Source organism: Toxorhynchites rutilus, chromosome 2 (assembly GCF_029784135.1).
Source record: "Toxorhynchites rutilus septentrionalis strain SRP chromosome 2, ASM2978413v1, whole genome shotgun sequence".
In the NCBI taxonomy this organism is placed as follows: domain Eukaryota; kingdom Metazoa; phylum Arthropoda; class Insecta; order Diptera; family Culicidae; genus Toxorhynchites; species Toxorhynchites rutilus.
The window spans coordinates 159307041-159327914 of NC_073745.1; the positions used below are offsets into that span (position 1 = coordinate 159307041).

A 20874-nucleotide genomic window follows, 5' to 3' on the forward strand; every position below is an offset into this window, starting at 1 on the left:
TAAAGTAATAATAGTCCGGTAATGATCTTATGTATTGTATTCAATAAATATTCCACGTCACTAACATTAATTTATACATTTCATTCAACAATATTCTAGAATATAAAAAAGGCACTTGTCCAAAAAAGTTACTCCTATACTCGCGTTGGTGTCTCAGACCGAAAGTGTGAAAAAAGTGACACAAGTCCCCTTCTTACCAACACATGCGATACACTAAACGATGACGAACGACGAATAACGAAGCTAGAGAGAATCGCAAAGTCGTAGTGTTGATATTTTCTGAGAAATGGACCAAACCATGAACATTATTTATTTCTCGGTCTGACAGACCAATGCGCGAGTATAGGAGTGTTAAGAACGACTCCAACGAATCTCTGACTAGAAAAATGATTGGAAACAAGCGACGCTTGAATTGCCATATTTTCGCTATCTAAATCGTTCGTAGAACGAACGCTGCATTTGCTATTTCTATTTCATAAAAACATGCCCTGTTTTCTGATTTGGATAAATACGGAGTCCTACGTCAAAAAATGATAATGATTGCTGAGGTTTTCGTTGTTGTTACATTCTCAAAATACAGTAGAACCCCGATTATCCGTGGAATAGTCGGGCTAGCTCACCGCGAATAACGAAAATCGCAGATAACGCAATGAAGGACTAAAAATAAGTTCCAAAAAAAGATATTTCAGCATGAAAACTATGTTTTATCAATACATAGATCATTAAATTATCCACTTACAATGTCGTTTACACCTGTGGTCAAATAATGTTAAAGGCATGACCATAACCAAAGAGCACGAGTCTATCATTCACTGACAAATTCCGGGAATGCCAACGAGCGGATTATTCGCGACAGCGAATTCCATAGTAAATCTGTCGCGAATAATCCGCTCGCGGATAATCGGGGTTCCACTGTAGTTCAAGAAATGGTGCTAAAGATGGGTCAACTAGAAGAGTTCGCTGGGCCACATGCGGCTCGCGGGACGGATGTTGAATATAGCCGATTCATGTCCGGTATAACATCTTCATTGAATTGCATTACGGAGATTAGCGTTCTTCGGGGAACACCAAGGGCATCTCATCATCACTGTGAGATCTAACATCTAGACTTTTACCCTTTGGGGCCAAACGGGATTTAACGGGTTATGGTAAGGACAAATTTGAGCATGAACCAGAAAGAAGAATTTCGAAAAGGATAATGAAAAATGATCTGTGTATGATGAAAAAAATAAAAATGTTATGCCGTGATTTCATTAGTAAAACCGGCATCGTGAAGTTTTACTGTATACGAATGATAGGAAAAAATAAGACACAGAAACACATCAATTGCGGGGCTTCGTTTCGATTTATTTGATCCCTAGTACTGGAGTTTTTTTTTGCTCTATTCAATTGAACCCGGAAACTGCTTTTACAGTGCTCAATCTCATTATGCATTAGCAATCCTGTCGCTCGATTTCATTGCGTTCGTTAGTTGGGAATTGAACAGCACGCATTGCGTATCGATTTTCACCCTCATCGCAAATGGTTCCTAGGTAGGAACCAGCAGGAATTGTAGTTGCTGCGTATCCTGTTGTGGCATTTGCTAGGCCTAGGCTGCTGTGCGTGTACATGAAAAACGGATGTGGACGCCCAACTGTGGTATTAGAGCTGTATTATATGTTAATTGTGTTCATTCATATGGGCGTATTTGCGACCTTTTTTCGAATAAAGTATCATGCGGGACTTTCGGTTTTGCAGCTAGTATAATTTATGCAGTGGCTTGGGTTGAAATTCGAAAAACTATTAACTCGCAAAGCAATTGTGTTCTATTTTTTCACTGAATAATTGTGGTCTGTCGCTTTTAAATGAGAAAGGGGAATGGTTTATAGAGAGATTTTCTCATGTGTTATTTGTTTTTGAAAAAGGGAAACTGATCGATTTCTTGCATAAAACTATCATTAGTTTTTGGAATTTATTATGGCTCAGTAGAAAACCAATTTCGATTTGAATAGATAGATTATGTTATTCTTCAATTAACGTTTTTGTTTTTTGAATACGATAGATGACTCTTTGAGGTAAGAATAGTTGAGATTGCGCAATTCTACTTCCAAATCAAATAGAGCCCCGAAAGCAAGGAACATTTATCATTTTAATATTTTTTGAAATGGTCTAATTTTCTAGTGAACGAACAAATGAAAGACTACAAGTATGCTTTTGACATTCTCGCATGAGAGCTACAGTCACCGTTAGTACCGACAAGGTGAAATAAAATGTCAAATGGCGTGAGTTGTACAAGAGATCTTAATTTCGCGTTGAAATCTTATTAGCTGAAGTAATTTTCAAGTAGTGTTCTGTGACAGCGAACTGTACTTTCTATTTATTTGCTGCCATACGCCTCCTCACTCGGAGAGAATCATGTCAAGTGACAGGGAAGACAATCGCGGACGCAAAACTACTGGCGAAAGGTCTAATTCAGCACGGCCGAGTGGGCCATGATGATCTTCCATAATTAATTTCTTTGCTATATCGTGTGTATTGTATTCCTGTAACGAGAAGAGAGTTGAAAGGTACGTGACTGTTGGCACCCACGGCAAAATTTGTTGCTTCGCACCCCCTACAATATACCTTATCGTCATGTGGGTGCGGAAGGTGGAAGGAACAACGCTACAGCCATTATCTTACTTGTTGTGTGTGTGTCTCGTACGAGGCAACTAGATATAAACAGCTTATAGAGGATGCTAGATATTGCTCCTTCATGCTTTCCGTTTCATTTGTAATGCTGCAGCGCGTTTCAGTACTTGTTCGCTCTTCGTCATTTTTTCTGCTTTTTCAATAGCGAGATATTTGTATCCATTGACGAAAAAATTGAAATAAAAGTGTTGCTGCCATGGGCGATAGCTTGGAAATTAACTCCTATCTGTGTGATTCTTTTTTTGCCGACGATTATTCTTTCGATTACTAACATGTTTGTATCTTTAAACTTGCTACAATTAAGGCATGTATATTATGCAAAGTTCCGATAAAAGTCATGCAAATTCTAATGTAAAGAAAAGATGAGATGCCTTTATTGCCAATAAAAATATAGACATACTAGCTGACCCGGCGAACTTCGTCCTACCTAAAATAGATTTTTGATATGAAAACATACGAACGATTTACGATCATGGACTCAATCCTAGAACTATTTATTGATTGGTCGTTTTAGAATTTTTCCTGTGATAATCCATCACCATTTACGCTTCACACCAACGCAACATTAATAACAATTCCGTCAACTCGAATTTCAATGGGACCAACATCGCCTTCAACGATGTTACTTCAGGACATATGAGAATTCAATTTTTCGAATTTTCCAATTTTAGCGATCAATTATAATTTATTTAAAACAGGGATGGCTTGGCAGTACTGCGGGCTACCTGTAATTTAAAAAAATAGACGGTGATGTGCCAATACAGTAACTTTTCATTTTAGGGAAATGTTTTCTAAAAAAAGAGTGCTCTCGTTAAACAGGAATATTTCAAGAAAAGAAAACTACATGTCAGATTAAATTTTCTGCAATAGCTACGCAGGCGACCAGTCACCTGTAGTCGGCACTTTAGCCACTCTTGAAAATCTTAGATATAGGATCGTGTTATTCCACTTGAAAATCCATAACCATTTCCGAACCAACATGAATTTCATATGAAATGAAAACATCAAATGGAAGAGCAACGCTTATCACGATGAAATTGTAGTACATATGGAAATTCAACTTTCCGAATTTTCCCATTTTCCTTCTAAGTTTTCCGAAAAAAATCTATTTTTCTCTCCTTAACATTGATCTATGGGCAGATACAAATACAAAATAAAATAAAGACGGCTCAAATCGGTCTATTCCTTCCTCGAATTTTGCGCTTGGTATCACATTTGTTGAATCTTTATTATTCACTAGTTGACCCGACGAACTTCGTCCCGTCCAAAATAGATTTTTTTTTATTTGAATACTTTCAAACATCCACGTTTTCTTACTAAGTGAACGTTAGTGAGTCCAATCACTGAACTCATCATTGATTGATTACCCTTTGACCCTTTACAATTTCCTTTTACTATAAATTGTCTAGTACTTTATTTGTATCCATTGACGAAAAAATTGAAATAAAAGTGTTGCTGCCATGGGCGATAGCTTGGAAATTAACTCCTATCTGTGTGATTCTTTTTTTGCCGACGATTATTCTTTCGATTACTAACATGTTTGTATCTTTAAACTTGCTACAATTAAGGCATGTATATTATGCAAAGTTCCGATAAAAGTCATGCAAATTCTAATGTAAAGAAAAGATGAGATGCCTTTATTGCCAATAAAAATATAGACATACTAGCTGACCCGGCGAACTTCGTCCTACCTAAAATAGATTTTTGATATGAAAACATACGAACGATTTACGATCATGGACTCAATCCTAGAACTATTTATTGATTGGTCGTTTTAGAATTTTTCCTGTGATAATCCATCACCATTTACGCTTCACACCAACGCAACATTAATAACAATTCCGTCAACTCGAATTTCAATGGGACCAACATCGCCTTCAACGATGTTACTTCAGGACATATGAGAATTCAATTTTTCGAATTTTCCAATTTTAGCGATCAATTATAATTTATTTAAAACAGGGATGGCTTGGCAGTACTGCGGGCTACCTGTAATTTAAAAAAATAGACGGTGATGTGCCAATACAGTAACTTTTCATTTTAGGGAAATGTTTTCTAAAAAAAGAGTGCTCTCGTTAAACAGGAATATTTCAAGAAAAGAAAACTACATGTCAGATTAAATTTTCTGCAATAGCTACGCAGGCGACCAGTCACCTGTAGTCGGCACTTTAGCCACTCTTGAAAATCTTAGATATAGGATCGTGTTATTCCACTTGAAAATCCATAACCATTTCCGAACCAACATGAATTTCATATGAAATGAAAACATCAAATGGAAGAGCAACGCTTATCACGATGAAATTGTAGTACATATGGAAATTCAACTTTCCGAATTTTCCCATTTTCCTTCTAAGTTTTCCGAAAAAAATCTATTTTTCTCTCCTTAACATTGATCTATGGGCAGATACAAATACAAAATAAAATAAAGACGGCTCAAATCGGTCTATTCCTTCCTCGAATTTTGCGCTTGGTATCACATTTGTTGAATCTTTATTATTCACTAGTTGACCCGACGAACTTCGTCCCGTCCAAAATAGATTTTTTTTTATTTGAATACTTTCAAACATCCACGTTTTCTTACTAAGTGAACGTTAGTGAGTCCAATCACTGAACTCATCATTGATTGATTACCCTTTGACCCTTTACAATTTCCTTTTACTATAAATTGTCTAGTACTTCTATAAAAAATCGTCCATATAATATAAAATTATCTTCAGACACAATTCTCGTTCAAGATTCTTCAAGCATTTGGAAATAACATGTTTCTTCGTCCATGCAACGAAGAAACATGTTATTTACATGTTTGATACAGAGAATATTACAAAATAAAGACAGCTCAAATCGGACTATTCCTTCCTCGGGTTTAGGGCACACCAACACATCTGGCCTTCCATTTTTGTTTATATAGATAGAAGATATAGGAATGCGTTATTCCGACTGAAAATCGTTTTTCACTTTCGAACAAAAATCAATTTCGTTAGCGCCAACATCAAATGGACTAACAACGCTTAGAACAAATGGGAATTAAGTTTTCCGAATTTTCCGATTTTTCTCTCCGCTATATTGATCTACGGGAAGAGACGAATACAAAGAAATATAGATGACTCAAATTGAACCATTCCTTCCTCGGGTTTTGCGCTTACCAACACATTAGGCCTTCCCTTTTTGTTTATATAGATATAAGATATGGAATTGCGTTATTTCGCCTGAAAATCCATTTCCACTTACGAACAAAGACAATTTCGATAATCCATTTCCACTTACGAACAAAGATCAATTTCGATAGCGCAAATATCGAATGGGCTAACAACGCTTATTATGATGTAATTTTCGAACATGTGGAAATTCAATTTTCCGAATTTTCCGACCTTCCTTCAGGATTTTCCGATTTTTCTCTCCACTATATTAATCTACGGGAAGAGACGAATACAACAGAATAAAGAAGGCTAAAATCGGACCATCTCTTCTTCGGGTTTTCCGCTTACCAACATATTTTGCCCTAATATTTTTTTTATATAGATATAAGGCATGGAAATGCGTTATTTCGCCAGATAATCCATTTCCACTCACGAACAAAGATCAATTTCGATAGCGCAAACATCGAATGGACTAACAACGCTTATTATGATGTAATTTTCGAACATGTTCAATTTTCCGAATTTTCCGACCTTCCTTCAGGATATTCCGAAAATTTTTCGATTTTTCTCTCCACTATATTGATCTACGGGAAAAGACGAATACAACAAACTACAGGAGGCTAAAATCGGACCATTCCTTCTTCTGGGTTTCCGCTTACCAACAGATTTTGCCTTACATTTTTATTTATATAGATATGGATATGAAATGATTAGCAGACACAATTTTTGTTCAAGATCTTACGCGATCTGCAGAAAATGTTGAAGAGTAAACCTTTTACACACAACACTTATTTGATAAGTTAGAGTTAATTTTAATATGTGATTTTGGTTTCAAAAACGTGCTTATTCCATCTGAAAATCCATTACCATTTTCACGAATACATGCTATAATATCATGAAAATGAATTGTGTTTTGACATGACAATAACAAAGACTGTGTCGGAGTCTCGCAAGAGAATGTATTCCTTCTTGAACCGCTTCTGTTGATTGTGTCGTAGGAATCGCATTCGCGTACATGTCGGCCATAAATTGTTGACACAGCTCTTGACAACGTAGAACGAAGTTCTCATGGCAGGACCTTGTCGCTAAATACTTGTGCAATATCCGTCTTGTTCTTTCAGAACAGCTGGAGGATTTTTCGTCAAAGAAATTTCTGCTGATTTGCACATTGGTCACACATATTTTAGAGCTTGTCACTCAGAATACATTCAAGGCGTGTTGCTTGGCATAAAAATCTCAACAAAAGTGACGCAAGTGATACTACGTTGAGTCGGCGAACGTTGGTAGCATTGAGAAAGACAATGGAGAGTGTCTTATGAACGGTGTGTGTCTTACCACATGCTCTCCAGTTGATATTGGTGTGCAATCCGTGTGATTTGATGAATTTCAATAATTCAGTGTGCTCATTCAATAAGGCTTCCTACTCGTCGGTGATCGGCGCTTCAGGCTAATTGAGATTACTTGGACATATGTGGATGGAAGATCGATGAAGCAGACGTAGCGTCATTTTCATTAACCAAGGTAAATGAATTCGTTTTGTTTGAAAAACGAGCGGCGGATGAATGTATTAATTAGACATTGTTTATAAAAATATTTAAATCACGATGAAAAAATAGGGGATGGGGGTTAGAGAGTGAAAATTTGTGGGTATGTATGTTTTGATGTCAAATTAAAAAAAAAATATTCAGAAAAAAATCTTTTTTTCTACATAGAGTCACACTAATGGGTACTGAATAAACGGTAATCGGTGTCCTAGCGGTATCATATAGAGTTTACTGTCAATTATCATGCCTAACAAATTTTTTGCGCTTTATTTCATTGAAATCGGTCGAGCCGTCTCGGAGGAGTTCGGCCACGAGCATCGCGACACGAGATTTTTATATATATAGACATTAGGGTGCCGATGAATGTATGATAAAAAATTGACCCTAAAATTTCAAAAAGCTACCCTATACAAAATGTTCATCACCTCGAAAAAACACCCTATGCCAAAATTCAGCTTAATCGGGCTTAAGGGAGAGTGGCGCAAAGCGGTCAAAGTTTGAGTTTTTTGAAAATCAAAAAATCACCCAAGGGGGGAGTAAAGGAAATCGGGGTTTTCGAAAAAATAAATTGATGCCAAATGTCTTAAAATGGCATGAAACGTCGAGTTCTAGTGTCATTCTAGTGTCATCTTCAAAAAAAAACTTTCGAGATGACACTAGGTCTCGACGTTTCATGCAATTTTAAGACATTTGGGATATATTTTTTTTCGAAAACCCGGATTTTCTTTACTCTCCCCTTGGGTGATTTTTCGATTTTCAAGAAACTCAACCTTTAACCGCTTTGCGCCACTTTCCCTTAAGCCCGATTGAGCTGATATTTTTATAGGGTGTTTTTTCGAGGTGGTGAATATTTTTTAGGGAGTAACTTTTTGAAATTTGAGATGACCATTTTCATTGTCACCCTAATAGACATATACGGATGAAAAAATGTGGAATCGGACGCAAAAAAGTATAGATAACTGGTCTCTGTTTATATAAAACTTGGTGACCCGGTGAACTTCGTCCCACCCAAAATTATTGTTTTGAAATGAATTCTTTAGAACAAATTTCTAAACTTTTTTTTTTTATCTGTATTATAGTGAGTTTCAACTCATTTTGGCGGGTTCGTCACTTGTACTTCCATATTTTTGGAAGAATGTCGGGAGTGAGAATTGAACTCGTGACCTTCAGCGTGAGAGGCATGGATGTTACCACTACGCCAGATCGCCTCCAAATTTCTAAACTTTTTCTCATCATAACATTGTTCTATTGACAGAATACAACAAATACAAAAAAATGAAGACGGCCTAAAAGGGACCTTTCCTTCTTTGGATTCTGCGATTAGCAACACATTTGGTCTTCCTTTTTTATTTATATAGATAGAAATGCGTTATTCCACTTGAAAATCCATTTCCACCTTCAAACAAAGATCAATTTCGTTAGCGCAAACATCGAATGGACTAACAACGTTTATCATGATGTTATTTTCGAACATATGGGTATTCAATTTACCGAATTTTCCGAACTTCATTCAGAGTTTTCCGAAAGTTTTCCGATTTTTCTTTCCATTATATTGATCTATGGGTCAAGATAAATACAGCAAAATAAAGACTACTCAAATCGAACGATTCCTTCCTCGGGTTTCGCGCTTAGCAACACATTTGGCCTTACATTTTTATTTATATAGATAGATATAGAAGATAGAAGATATAGGAGTGCGTTACTTCACCTGAAAATCCATTTCCACATTCAAACAAAGATCAATTTCGATAGCGCAAACATTGAATGGGAATTTTAAAATATATGGGAAATAAATTTTCCTAATTTTTCGACCTTCCTTTAGAGTTTTCCGAAAATTTTCCGATTTTCCTCTCCATAAGCTTACATTTTTATTTATATAGATTAGTTCCAGTTAGACTTTCTTCTTCCTAGTTACTGCAGCGTATCTGGTGCTAAGAAACTAATGACAGGGTTAGAAAAAAAGTGGAATTCAAGACATGAGAAAAAATGTGCACACTCATATTGAAAACCCAACGAGGTCAGGAGGAATGATTGCCAATGCTGTAAAATTTCTTCGACTGTAAATACCGTGCTCAAACGTTACCGGGTCACATTGGCGTTGAATCGGACAAACCAAATCAAACATAGAAGTGAAACATATGACCAGCAATTATGTACGGAGATCATCATGGGAGTCCGAAATATTCCTGAAAGCTCCAGATGTGATTCGACGAAAAGGTTCACTGTGGCGTACAGTACTGTTCAACGAATCTGTATCCGAGAAGGATTTCAGTCGTACCATGTCAGCGTACATTCCAACGGGACACTGAAACAGAACCTGGTTGCCAAAATCCGTGCAAGGAAAATATACGACCATGTTCTGACCAAGTACAACGGTTTAGTTTTGAAGGACGATGAAACATAATAGGAGTACCGGTAAGTTTCTTGTTTTTTTTTTCAAAAATTAATGCTTTATTCTACAAAAATGGCACGGAGGTCCCCTGTAATGGTTTCATTCGATCTTAGCAACTCATAGTACACCACACCCAGCTGGTCCTATCAAACAGACAGCATAACCTTCTGGTCTTGAATATCCCGCGCGACCGTCGATGTTGATGCATGGTCGGGGTATCCAAACGTTTCCCGACGTTTAGGATTGTCCGAATGGACCCACTTTTCATTGCCAGTAACGATTCGATGCAAAAAAAAACCCTTTCTTTTATGCCGTTGGAGCAGTTGTTCGCACGTGAAAAAACGACGTTTGACGTCTCGTGGCTTCAATTCATACGGCACCCAATGTCCTATCCTTCGGATCATTCCCATTGTTTTTAAACGATCGAATATGGTTTGCTGAGCTACTCCAAGTGTATTTGCAAGTTCTTGTTGCGTTTGTGACGGATCATGATCGAGTAAAGCCTCCAATACTTCATCTTCAAACTTTTTTGGCGGAACATTCTTCGTCTTCCAAGTCAAAATTACCACTTTTAAACCATACAAACCACGTCTGACACGTTCTCTCAGTTGGAGCATGGTCACCATAAACTTCCACCAAAATGCGATGGCTTTCCGCAGCGTTTTTCTTCATATTAAAGTAATGAAGTCCCCGCAAATACACTCTCGTTGGTACGAAATTCGAAGTGGCAAAAACTACTACATTTTGACATATACTGAAAAAGACGCGCAATGACAGTAGTCTTCCAACGAATGTCTGGAAATTTGATTCACTGGAATAATAATCAAGTTATGTCATCTGTCACCGAAGTCACATCTCCCATACAAATGAAACACAAATTTCTGCATAACTCGAGCATTAATCAAGTAAACGAAACCAAATTTAGCATGTGGAGGTTTTAGGGTGTAATAATTGTTTGTATGGTGGTTAGACACTCCACCCCCTCTCTAGGGTGGAGCTGCCATACAAATGAAAGACAAATTTCTGCATAACTCGAAAACTAATCAAGCAAATGGAGCCAAATTTGGGATGTGAGGGTATTTGGGTACGAGAAATGTTTCTGTGATGGTATGAGACCCCTCCCTTATCTGGAATGGAGAGGGGGTTCCATAAAAATAATACTCATATTCCAACCAAACCCAACCAAACAACTAAACCAGACAATTTAAAATTTCCGGAAAACTCTGAAGGAAAATGGGAAAATTCAATTCGCATGTGACCTACAATTATATATTATCAAGCGTTGTTAGTTCTATTGATGTTTGCGGTAACGAAATTGATCTTCGTTCGAAAGTGGAAATGGATTTTAATGTGGCAAAACTCGCTCCTATGTCGTCTTCTATTTATATAAATAAAAATGGATCGCCGAATGTGTTGATAAAACCAAAACTCGAGAAAGAAATTGTCCGATTTAGGGCTGTCTTCATTTTATCATATTTGCTGTATCAAACATTTATTCCATGTAACAGAGAAATATGTTATTTGCAATTGGATGAAAAATCTTGCACGAGAATTGTGTCTCAAAATTATTTGATATTATAATGATGAGTTTTGGTCGAAGCACTGAATTTTATAGTATAAAATAATTTTAAAGGGTAGATTAGAAGATCAATGAACGCGCGCTTAGTAAGAAAACGTGGATATGATAACCAAAAATAAATTTTGGGCGGAACGAAGTTTGCCGGGTCAGCTAGTTATAGATAAAAATAGTATTTCTCCTTCATTGCCACGTTGTCCGGACATTGTTTATAGGAGGTCAGGTGATGTACATTAAGCATCCTATGACCATTAGTGCTCTCTTGGGAAGTTCGTGTAGGTGCTGTAGTGAACTGATCTCATTAGGTGCTAAGTTTTGCTTATTTATAGGAAAGGGAAAGGAGAATGGGCGCGTGCAGGAAGTGAAGCGGGCATCTAAGGAAGACATACATATCTTAAGATCGCGACTACTCAAGCTATCATAATCTGATATGCGTGAGTATACCCTTTCGAACAAAATCAGCAGCCAGTTAAATTCTTTATTAGCATTTTTACATTACCAAACAACATGCTCGACATCATGATATTCTGGACCAACATTACATAAATTGTTAGTAGCAAGACCTACACGATAAAAACTTGAATTGAGCACGAATTGATTGGACAACATACAATACAACAACTGATAAATGCCTATTACCGGCAAATAGAAAATAATTCATAATACGCATTAACATTGTGAACTAACGCCAGAATGTAGGTAAAAAGATTGTTTGTTGCGTCAGAGTGGAAAGCGAAAGGTTAGTGCAATCGGAAAAACATACCCACTTTAATCGTCAAATTGTTTAACTTTTTTACTATATTTTCGGTTCATGTTTCAAGCAAAAAATTGCTGGATAAATTCCCTGTCTAATGGTATATAATACAACATATGTCGCATTAACGATTTTGACTAATATGCGTTTGAAAACTCTTAATGAATCGTTTCATTTTTCGTAGAGTGACCCCCTATATAGAAATCAAAGGCATAGTCCTATGTCAAAACATTTTGGACTAGCTGAATGAAAAATCATCTACCATCATGATGGTAACAGGGGAAATTGCTTGAATTAAAGTACGAACGCTTCAAATGTTAACCCCAATCGTCAGATCATGCTCCCTCCTTCATCTGTTCTGAACAATTCTCACATGGAAAGCGTTTTACTTGAAATGATAAACTCATTGCAATAGTAGATGGACATTTTAATGTCTTCTAGAAAATCGTTTTAGAGGTGGGATACATAACTTGGAGAATAACTGGCAAAAGTGTATTGAACTTGAAGGAGAACATACTGACGAATAAAGCAATTTTGAATCATAATAATAGTTTCTAAATTTTCGCTCAGCGAGCTATTCAACCAGCCTAGTACCTACTGTTCATATCAATAGGCAATAAATTATTAACTAAATTTATTTTATATCAATATCATATAACTTGTTCTTGAGGTATATTTCAGATCAACTCAAGGGTAGCTTGGTTAGAAATGGCTTTAACATTTTTTTGAAGTTTTTTTCTGGGAAGTGTAAAGAAGGGTACCATAAAAGCCGTTGTTTTTTTCTGGGTTGAACAATATAATCAACATACCACGAACAATCTGATTATTCCCTTATCATCGCTTCGCTTTCGCATATTCTAAAATTTTACAGTGAACCTACCGATAGTGGTGATGAGAGTCAGTGAATATAAAAAGGCTGAGGCGTATGTCCATTTGTATGGTTTGGTATTGTTCTGGACACTCGTAGCTTGTTGCGATCTGGATGCCCGTACCGCTCTCAAGATGGTGTCCTGAAAAAAAATGAATGTTTGAGAATGGGACGAAATTCGGTATGTATAGTGTTCTATCGTAACGGTTGAATCGTTTGGATGATATGGATAGCGTCGAAGTGGGAGATAAATTTATTGGAAAATTCCCCTTCTGTTCGTGGCAACATTGGATATGGTTGTTAACATTAGCTATAAAAAAAATAGGTCTGGCCATCGATTCTGGTTTCTCCCATTTTTTCTTGCTCTGCGGTCTTACATTTCGTCTTTGGATTAAGTTTATTGTTACTGTATATATGGATTATATAAAAAAGGCAGAGTTGAGTGAAATCATAGCATTTGTTATGTAGATAGCAATAAGGCTAAAAACTAGTAAATTTTGGCCGACAGAGGCGAAGTAGGGCAAACCAGTTAAAATTTATCGCGGTGAAACGGTCTCGTACGTAATTGTGAAAGGATTACATATTTTATGGACAGTAAAAATTATTTTATTTCATAAGTCATCACCAAGAAACCACTGTGTTTGTATGAATATTACTTGTATTATTACAGTAATACAGTACCGGATACTAAACCAAAATATTGGAAAATGTTCGGTAATTTGGCACATTATCATCTAAATTCGACATTGTGGAATCGTGAGTTATCGGGTAATGCAATTTGTACGACGTCTCTGTTGCACGTAAGACTTCTTATTTCTGACGTGCTATCTCGTATTAACATTAACACAACATTCAAGTGCAGCTTTAGAGATAGTTATCTTTATTATGGGAGCATCACTGGAGCATAACCTAGAATTTATTTTTATATCGAAATCGTGTTCAGGAAATAAAACACTGCAGTCCATGGGCGTATCATCGCCATTGGAGTACATTTCCAAAATTTTACGGTCATTCACATACTAATGATAGTGAGTCTTTGCGTGCAGAAAAAAAAACAAGGACATGGTAAGAGGACGAAAGCAATTGGGGAACAGAACGAAATGGACGGTCTAATAAAGAAATGAAGCCATTACCGGAAAGGAAATGGAAGGTGCTACGTGTTTTCTCCCTCGAGAGCAATTCACATCCATATATCCATATGATTCTTTACAGTATCCGGTTGAGGCTCAGTGTCCACCCGGAGTATGGTGGGAGCGCAAAATGAGATGTGGATTGTAGGTTAGATGTATTAAAATAGTACCTGGAAATGTTGCACTTCCTGGGCTGCTAGTCGCGTCCAGTTTTCCTTATATAATATATTAAGGTCCTCTGTGATGGACCATAGTCGATCTACAGTTCTGCAAAAAAGGGAAAGAATCGTTTGTAGAATAACATATTTCTTTTAAAAAATCTTGTTGTTGTGGTAAATATTCAAAATATATAGGGTTTAGCTGTTGTCAGAATTTATTAATATTATGTTTCGAGAAAGTGTGTTATCGTTGCTTTGCGGTTATTCGGTAGTCGATTCAACGATCCATCGTGTTAAGGATAATACATAACTAAAGGAGTTTAAAGGCACCCGTGGCAGAGTGGTTAGCGTCTGACATTATCATGCCGGGTGTTCGGGTTCGATTCCCGTTCTGGCCGGAGGATTTTTCGTCAGAGGAATTTCCTTCGACTTACATAGGGGTTTTCGAAAATTCGATGAATTGCCAAAATGGCGGCCAATTTTAATAAAAATAAGTTATTTTTCATGAAAAATAGCTGTTTGGAAGCTCATAAAAAATCGAAAAAATGGGATATAAAAAACAGCTATGTAGCGTTTTAGATAACTCATTTTAACATGTTGAAAAAAAATTAAGCCAAATCGGTTGAGTACATCCTGAGAAACATGGTTTCGAGAAAAATGCGTTTAAAGATTCGTACAGCATTACACCCATACCTCGCTATACGACCGCTCTTCATACGGCATTTCGCTATAACTTCAATTCAGACACGTTTTCGATTTATGGCCTAAAATGTTTCGTTATAACGGCAAAAAAAATTGAGGATTGATTCAAAATCACTTTTGTACAGAAGTGAAAAAATTATTGCGAGACAATGACTCAAGTAACAAAAAAATTAGGTATGTATACATATATATATATATTCCATGTAATATGAAGTTGTTTTATTTTTGTTTATAGAATATTGTTGGTTATTATGTATGTATGTTGTATGTAATTTTGATTCACACAAATGAAAATAAAAAGATAAAATGCATTTGGAATGATAAATCATGTTACATATTCAACAAATTTGGAACCGATCTGATTAAATTTGTATGAATTTGTATTAGAATAATTGATTCCTGATAGGGCTTTTCGCTTTGCGGCCAAATTTCGTGGGACGTATCTAGGCCGTAAAGCGAGGTATAGGTGTACTACAGGGTGGGCCATTTAAAGTGGAAGGATTTGTTTTTGCAATAGCAAAGTAAAGAGGTGGAATTTTTAAAATTTTGTTTTGAAATTCATTTATTTTGGTCCAAGGAGATTTGTTCTAACTACTTTTTGATTATGATATCTCGTAAATGACCGCCTCTGGCCTTGACCGCAAAATGTGCCCTTTTTTCGGTATTTTCCATCACTTTGCCCAATGTTTCGGCCGATATGGCAGCAATTTCTTGTCGGATATTGTCTTTCAGCGCAGCCAGGGTCCTTGGTTTACCAGTGTATACCTTGGATTTTAAATATCTCCATAAAAAAAAGTCAGGAGGCGTCAAATCAGGTGATCTCGGTGGCCAGTCATAATCGCCGTTTTTCGATATTAATCTTCCGGGGAACATTTCGCGCAATAATTTGGTCGTGGCAGCCGCTGTATGGCATGTAGCGCCGTCCTGTTGGAACCAGTAATTGTCCAATTCATTTTCACGAACATATGGCAATAAAAAATCGGTTATCATTGTCCGATAACGCTCCCCATTCACGGTTACCATTGCTCCATTTTCGTTTTCAAAAAAGTACGGACCGATGACTTTATCGGCATAAATGCCACACCACACAGTAACTTTTTGGTCGTAAAGAGGTTGCGTTTCGATGAATTGAGGGTTTTCAGTAGCATAAAACCGACAATTTTGTTTATTCACTCCTCAATTCAAGTTGAAATGCGCCTCATCAGACATTATGATTTTTTGCCAAAAGCCACAATTGAGAAGTTATTTTGAATGTACAGCTGAACAATTTCAGCGCGTTGTTTAGGTGTGTATTGTTCCATGGTTAAAATTGTACTGAAATGACGCTTCCAACGCGGTATGACACTTGTTAATCTGACATCTCTATCAAAAGTTATGGGGTTGTCAGATGCTTCCACTTTAAATGGCCCACCCTGTATATCCCATGAGATGACCTCATACTTTTGGCAGTAAATTTCCAACGAAACCAAATATATCAAATCCTTTTAGGACAACATTCCTGAGGGCATAAGCTTCCCAAAAATGCAAAACAAAAAAAAAACGAATTTTCCGACCCTCCAGACCGGGGTCCCCCCTTAACCATTCATGACAAATGACAATTGCATAATAATACGAAACAAAAACATATCGCTTTCAGGTGAAATTGGTGATGTTATTAATGGATTACAATTTTTTGAAAAACTTTTTTTTTATAGGATTAATAACTGTGGGTAAGAACTGCGTCACATTTACAGACAGTTACCCGAACGACAGCTACTCGAAAGACATCCTCCGGATTTCTACTCATCCAAATGTAACAAATACTCAAATGTGACAGGTACCCGAATGGAACATCTACTCGAATGAACATTTACCCGAATGCAACATATACCCGAATGCAACTCTCCAATCTTGTAAATAGAGAATAAAGTCCACTAGTACTAACAATCCAATTATTTCCACTTCATATCCCATCTATTAACCCCGAGTAAGCCACGGGTAATTTCGCCAAAGAAATTTCCTTCGACTTGCACTGTGGTCACGGGTATTCAAGAGCTTGCCCCTCGGAATACATTCATGGCGTGTTATTTGGCTTACGAAATCTCAACTAAGTATTAATAAATGACGCTAGTTAATGCATACGTTGAGACGGCAAAAGTTCCACAGGGAACGTTAACAGCATTCAAGAAGAAGCCACGGGTAAACGGCTCCTACCGATACTAACAAAATGCCTTCTAGAATCTTCTAGTCGCCTTTTGTCTCAATTTCCGGTAATATTCCTCATAACGTAATACTTACAGCTATATTTAATTAGAAAGTATTTTTATATTTAATCCTGATAATGTTTCGGATATCGTAACTAATGCACCAGGAAAGCGTATGTCGTCCGACGCTTGCTAACGCTCGATCGGATCTAACCAAAGGATCGTCTCTATGTTTTAAACTGACTGGGCAATCGGAGGAACAGAGGTTTGCTTGCGAGAAACCGCCGCTTCCGACGGTGGGTCGGCGGCCGAGTCGAATCCCCATCCTCGTTAGATTTCATCACGAAATAGTAGATTCATGGTAAAATGTCGCTGCGGTGGCGTAAGTAAAAAAAGCATGTTTTTGATTTTAATCCTGGGCTATTCTCTCGTTCTAAATGTTTTAATTGGAATCAATGAACGTAAATATCTTAATTCAATAATTACGAAAATTATTCCTCCTTTGACATTTTTTGTCGGGTGGTGTTCAACTGATTTTGATTTATCATCTGGATTATTAACAAAATTTAATTTCATTTTAATGTTTCTTTTTTTTCATTCGGGATTGTTTACTATCCGGGTAAAGGTTCTATCCATATAAATCGTATTCCAGTGACATTTTTTCTCGTAAATGCTTAAGTGCCATTTTTTTCTTACCAATTCTTTCCACATTTTCATGGCATTTACGTTTATATTTTTTATGTTAAAATTACCTTCTTAATTTTCGAAATACTCCATTACCCGTGTTCATTTCTGAATGATCTCTTAGCCATAAAGAGCAATATGGTAAGGAAAGAAGACGGAATGTTAATTGTGTCTCCATTAATTTCTAGAAATGATACAGCAAAGTCTCCAGCATCATTTTCGAATTTCCTCATTACAATTTTTCAGTTAACTTCGTATTTTGGTGATCTCACGTCTTGTTTCAATCTAATCTTATTTATCAATGGGAGATTCAACAAAACTCATAATCTGATTTGTCGGACGTTTTTCCTTCTTCATTCAAACGTTACATTCGGGTAAATGTCGCATTCGGGCATTTATCACATTCGGGTATTTGTAGCATTCGAATAAATGCCCATTCAGGTAAATGTGTTTCGGTTGTATGGTATTCGGGTGAATGTGATACAACCGATATAAATCATGGTTTTAATTCTTTGTGGTCGTTTGTCTGCTCTCAGCCACCACAGCAAGAAACCATGCTAATCACGAATCAATACGGTGCTCCTATGAGTAATAGATAACGGTACTCAGTATCAAACAAAGTAGTCACTCATACAAGACAATGTACGGTGCGTTGAATGCATAGGAATCAAAAATCATAACAGCAGAATTTAACCATTGTAACACTTTGGTGTGATGGAAAAGATTGTTCATAACTACTGTTTGCATCAATTGCTCATGTCATTTAAATAATTGCATAAGTGTCTCAAGCGACAAAATCTTTGTGCATCTAAAGTGAAAAGTTCTGATCATTTCGTCTCATATTCAACGGGTAATAAACATAAAATTATGTACTCATTATGCTTCATATGATTTATTCATGGAGACTGTTTAGACACGAAGATTTCACACGAAGACGAATATAATTTTTATACAAAAACATCACATTAAAATGATATCACAAAAAAATAAAAGAAATGTTTATTTTTCATAATCTTGTATATATCACTGCTTATTCAAGCGAAAATAATCCAGACTAGTACGACACCCATGCCCAAATTTAATACGACCGCAAAGGGTTAATTAGAAAAAAATAGTTGGTAGTGTTCCACACCAAATTCCTTTTACATTTACACGTTAACAGTCGACATTACCGGCCTCTTGAAACAAATTCTGCTTGAAGACGAAAATTAAATTGACGGCTATGTCCATCCATATCATCTCGGAACCACTCAAAAACTTTTAGATGGACAATTATTAACCAATACCTCCTGTGATTCAACTTTTTGGCAGCGTTACGATTTTTAAAACAAGTTGCAATATTGACAGATTTTTTAATTCTGTCCCGATCGATGCGTATACAGGGTGGTTCAATGAAACTCTTTTGTTCAAAATGGATGATTTCAATATTGATGGATTAGAGCAGGGGTTTTCGAATGGTGCTCCGCGCAAATTTAGTGCTCCAAGAAGTTATTTAGCAAATGCGCCCACTTGAAACCCCTCCTTGAAAAAAAAAATTTCATTTTATTTCACTGGGCACTGGGCATAGTAATAGACCTTGTCCACTTTGTGTCAGATGTCGTGTTTTATGCGACGCGCAACAGAAATTGAGTTGTTCCAGTTGAGTTGGGTCAATGTGAACACGATTTGTTTTATTGAATAAAAAAAAGCAGGTCTTCCGTCAAATATTTCCGCTATAAAAAATGCTCTGTCATAAAAAAAATCTGAAAACCCCGGGATTAGAGGATTCTACTTTTTGTACGTTAAGTTCTAGTGTGATATTTTTTTGAGTATGACGAAGGCATTCAAGGCCCAAAGTCCTTTGAAGCTGTTGAGACCGATAATGGCACATACTTTTGTTCTTTCACATACTTCTGTGAGATTTCTTTATAAACTAGTAGGGCAAGGTTGTTTTATCGCTCAAATATATTCCCCGAACTCGAAACTCTCAAATTATCACATGGTCGGGGTTCTGCCAAAACGAACCAAGTGTCATTCTGTTCAAATTTGAGTTACATACACCATTGGATGCAGAAAATATTAATCTATCGACTGTAAAATGAACATGTCATTCGGACTTTTGACAACGGCTCCAAAAATTTGTGTAGCAGACTGTAAAAAAAACGAAATTGCATTCAACCAAAGCGAAACATAAACCCACAATATGGCATTGGACGATAGTGATCGTTTTCTTCAAGAAGGCAGATCCGAATCTTTAACAGATTTTTTCTGTTTCGGACAGCTCCTAGAACAAAGAGAACGAAGTTTTGCGTGTCTAGCAACAACATAATTTTGTTTTTTTCTTATTTCTAATGGTTCTGAATCAAAAATTGACGACGATGTGTGCTTACAGCATGAAAGGGAGTATTATGTTTGACACCCTGTTTGTAACACGTGAGTGGTAAAATGATAGATTTGATCCGACACAGTCAATTAGTGGGAGCCCAAACTTATAATTGAAATATCTCAAAATAATGCATTTGACTCTTGGTTCGTTTTGGCATAACCCCGACCACATGTTCTGTTTCTTTCTATTTTCAGGAAAACTTGTAGCTCAAAGCTTTTATTTCTAGTGGTTGAGTAAGAAATTGAATAACAAAATCTCATCGCGCTGATATGAGGTAATAAATCATTAAGGTATGAACAATTAATTATTTTGATATATTCTAAAAAAACGGCTAAAACATTTCGGTTAACTCAATAAAATAATGAAGAAATAGAAACTCAATAACTGGAGAATTAATATTTGAATTAATTATAATTCTAAGTAAGCATACTTACTTTATTCTTATTTCAGAACTAACTACATCGTGTCTAGGATATGGTTTAGACGCAGCAACCGAACTTTCGATTATGTCACCGTCGTCGGCGTCTCCTTCCAATGTCACGAACAGCACGGAGCCAACCGCCGTGTATGCGAGGACCAATATAAGTACACCTATTCATTGATGATAACAAGAAAACGAAACGTTTTATAGCTATATAGTAGAATTGTCGTCAGAAAAGTTTACATTTGATGAGAAATAGAAAATTTGTATTAAGCAGTAGTACATACATA

The 20874-nt window shown here is 36.5% G+C and overlaps 1 protein-coding gene and 1 long non-coding RNA gene across 3 annotated transcripts in view; one reads left to right on the top strand and one right to left on the bottom strand.

Annotated features, from left to right (window-relative positions):
- Positions 1-20874, bottom strand: part of LOC129765452 (TWiK family of potassium channels protein 18-like) — a 104559-nt gene that overhangs the window by 22478 nt on the left and 61207 nt on the right. The window contains 3 exon segments of the mRNA XM_055765801.1: positions 12954-13083; positions 14242-14338; positions 20598-20754. Of these exon segments, the coding sequence (XP_055621776.1) occupies positions 12954-13083; positions 14242-14338; positions 20598-20754 (384 nt within the window).
- On the top strand, positions 1482-20853 carry LOC129765456 (uncharacterized). Of its 2 annotated transcripts, none has more exons than XR_008741436.1 (3): positions 1482-1638; positions 20358-20453; positions 20614-20853. It is a non-coding gene; the product is annotated as an uncharacterized LOC129765456 (long non-coding RNA). The 2 variants fall into 2 exon arrangements; XR_008741437.1 differs by having other exon boundaries at positions 20358-20437.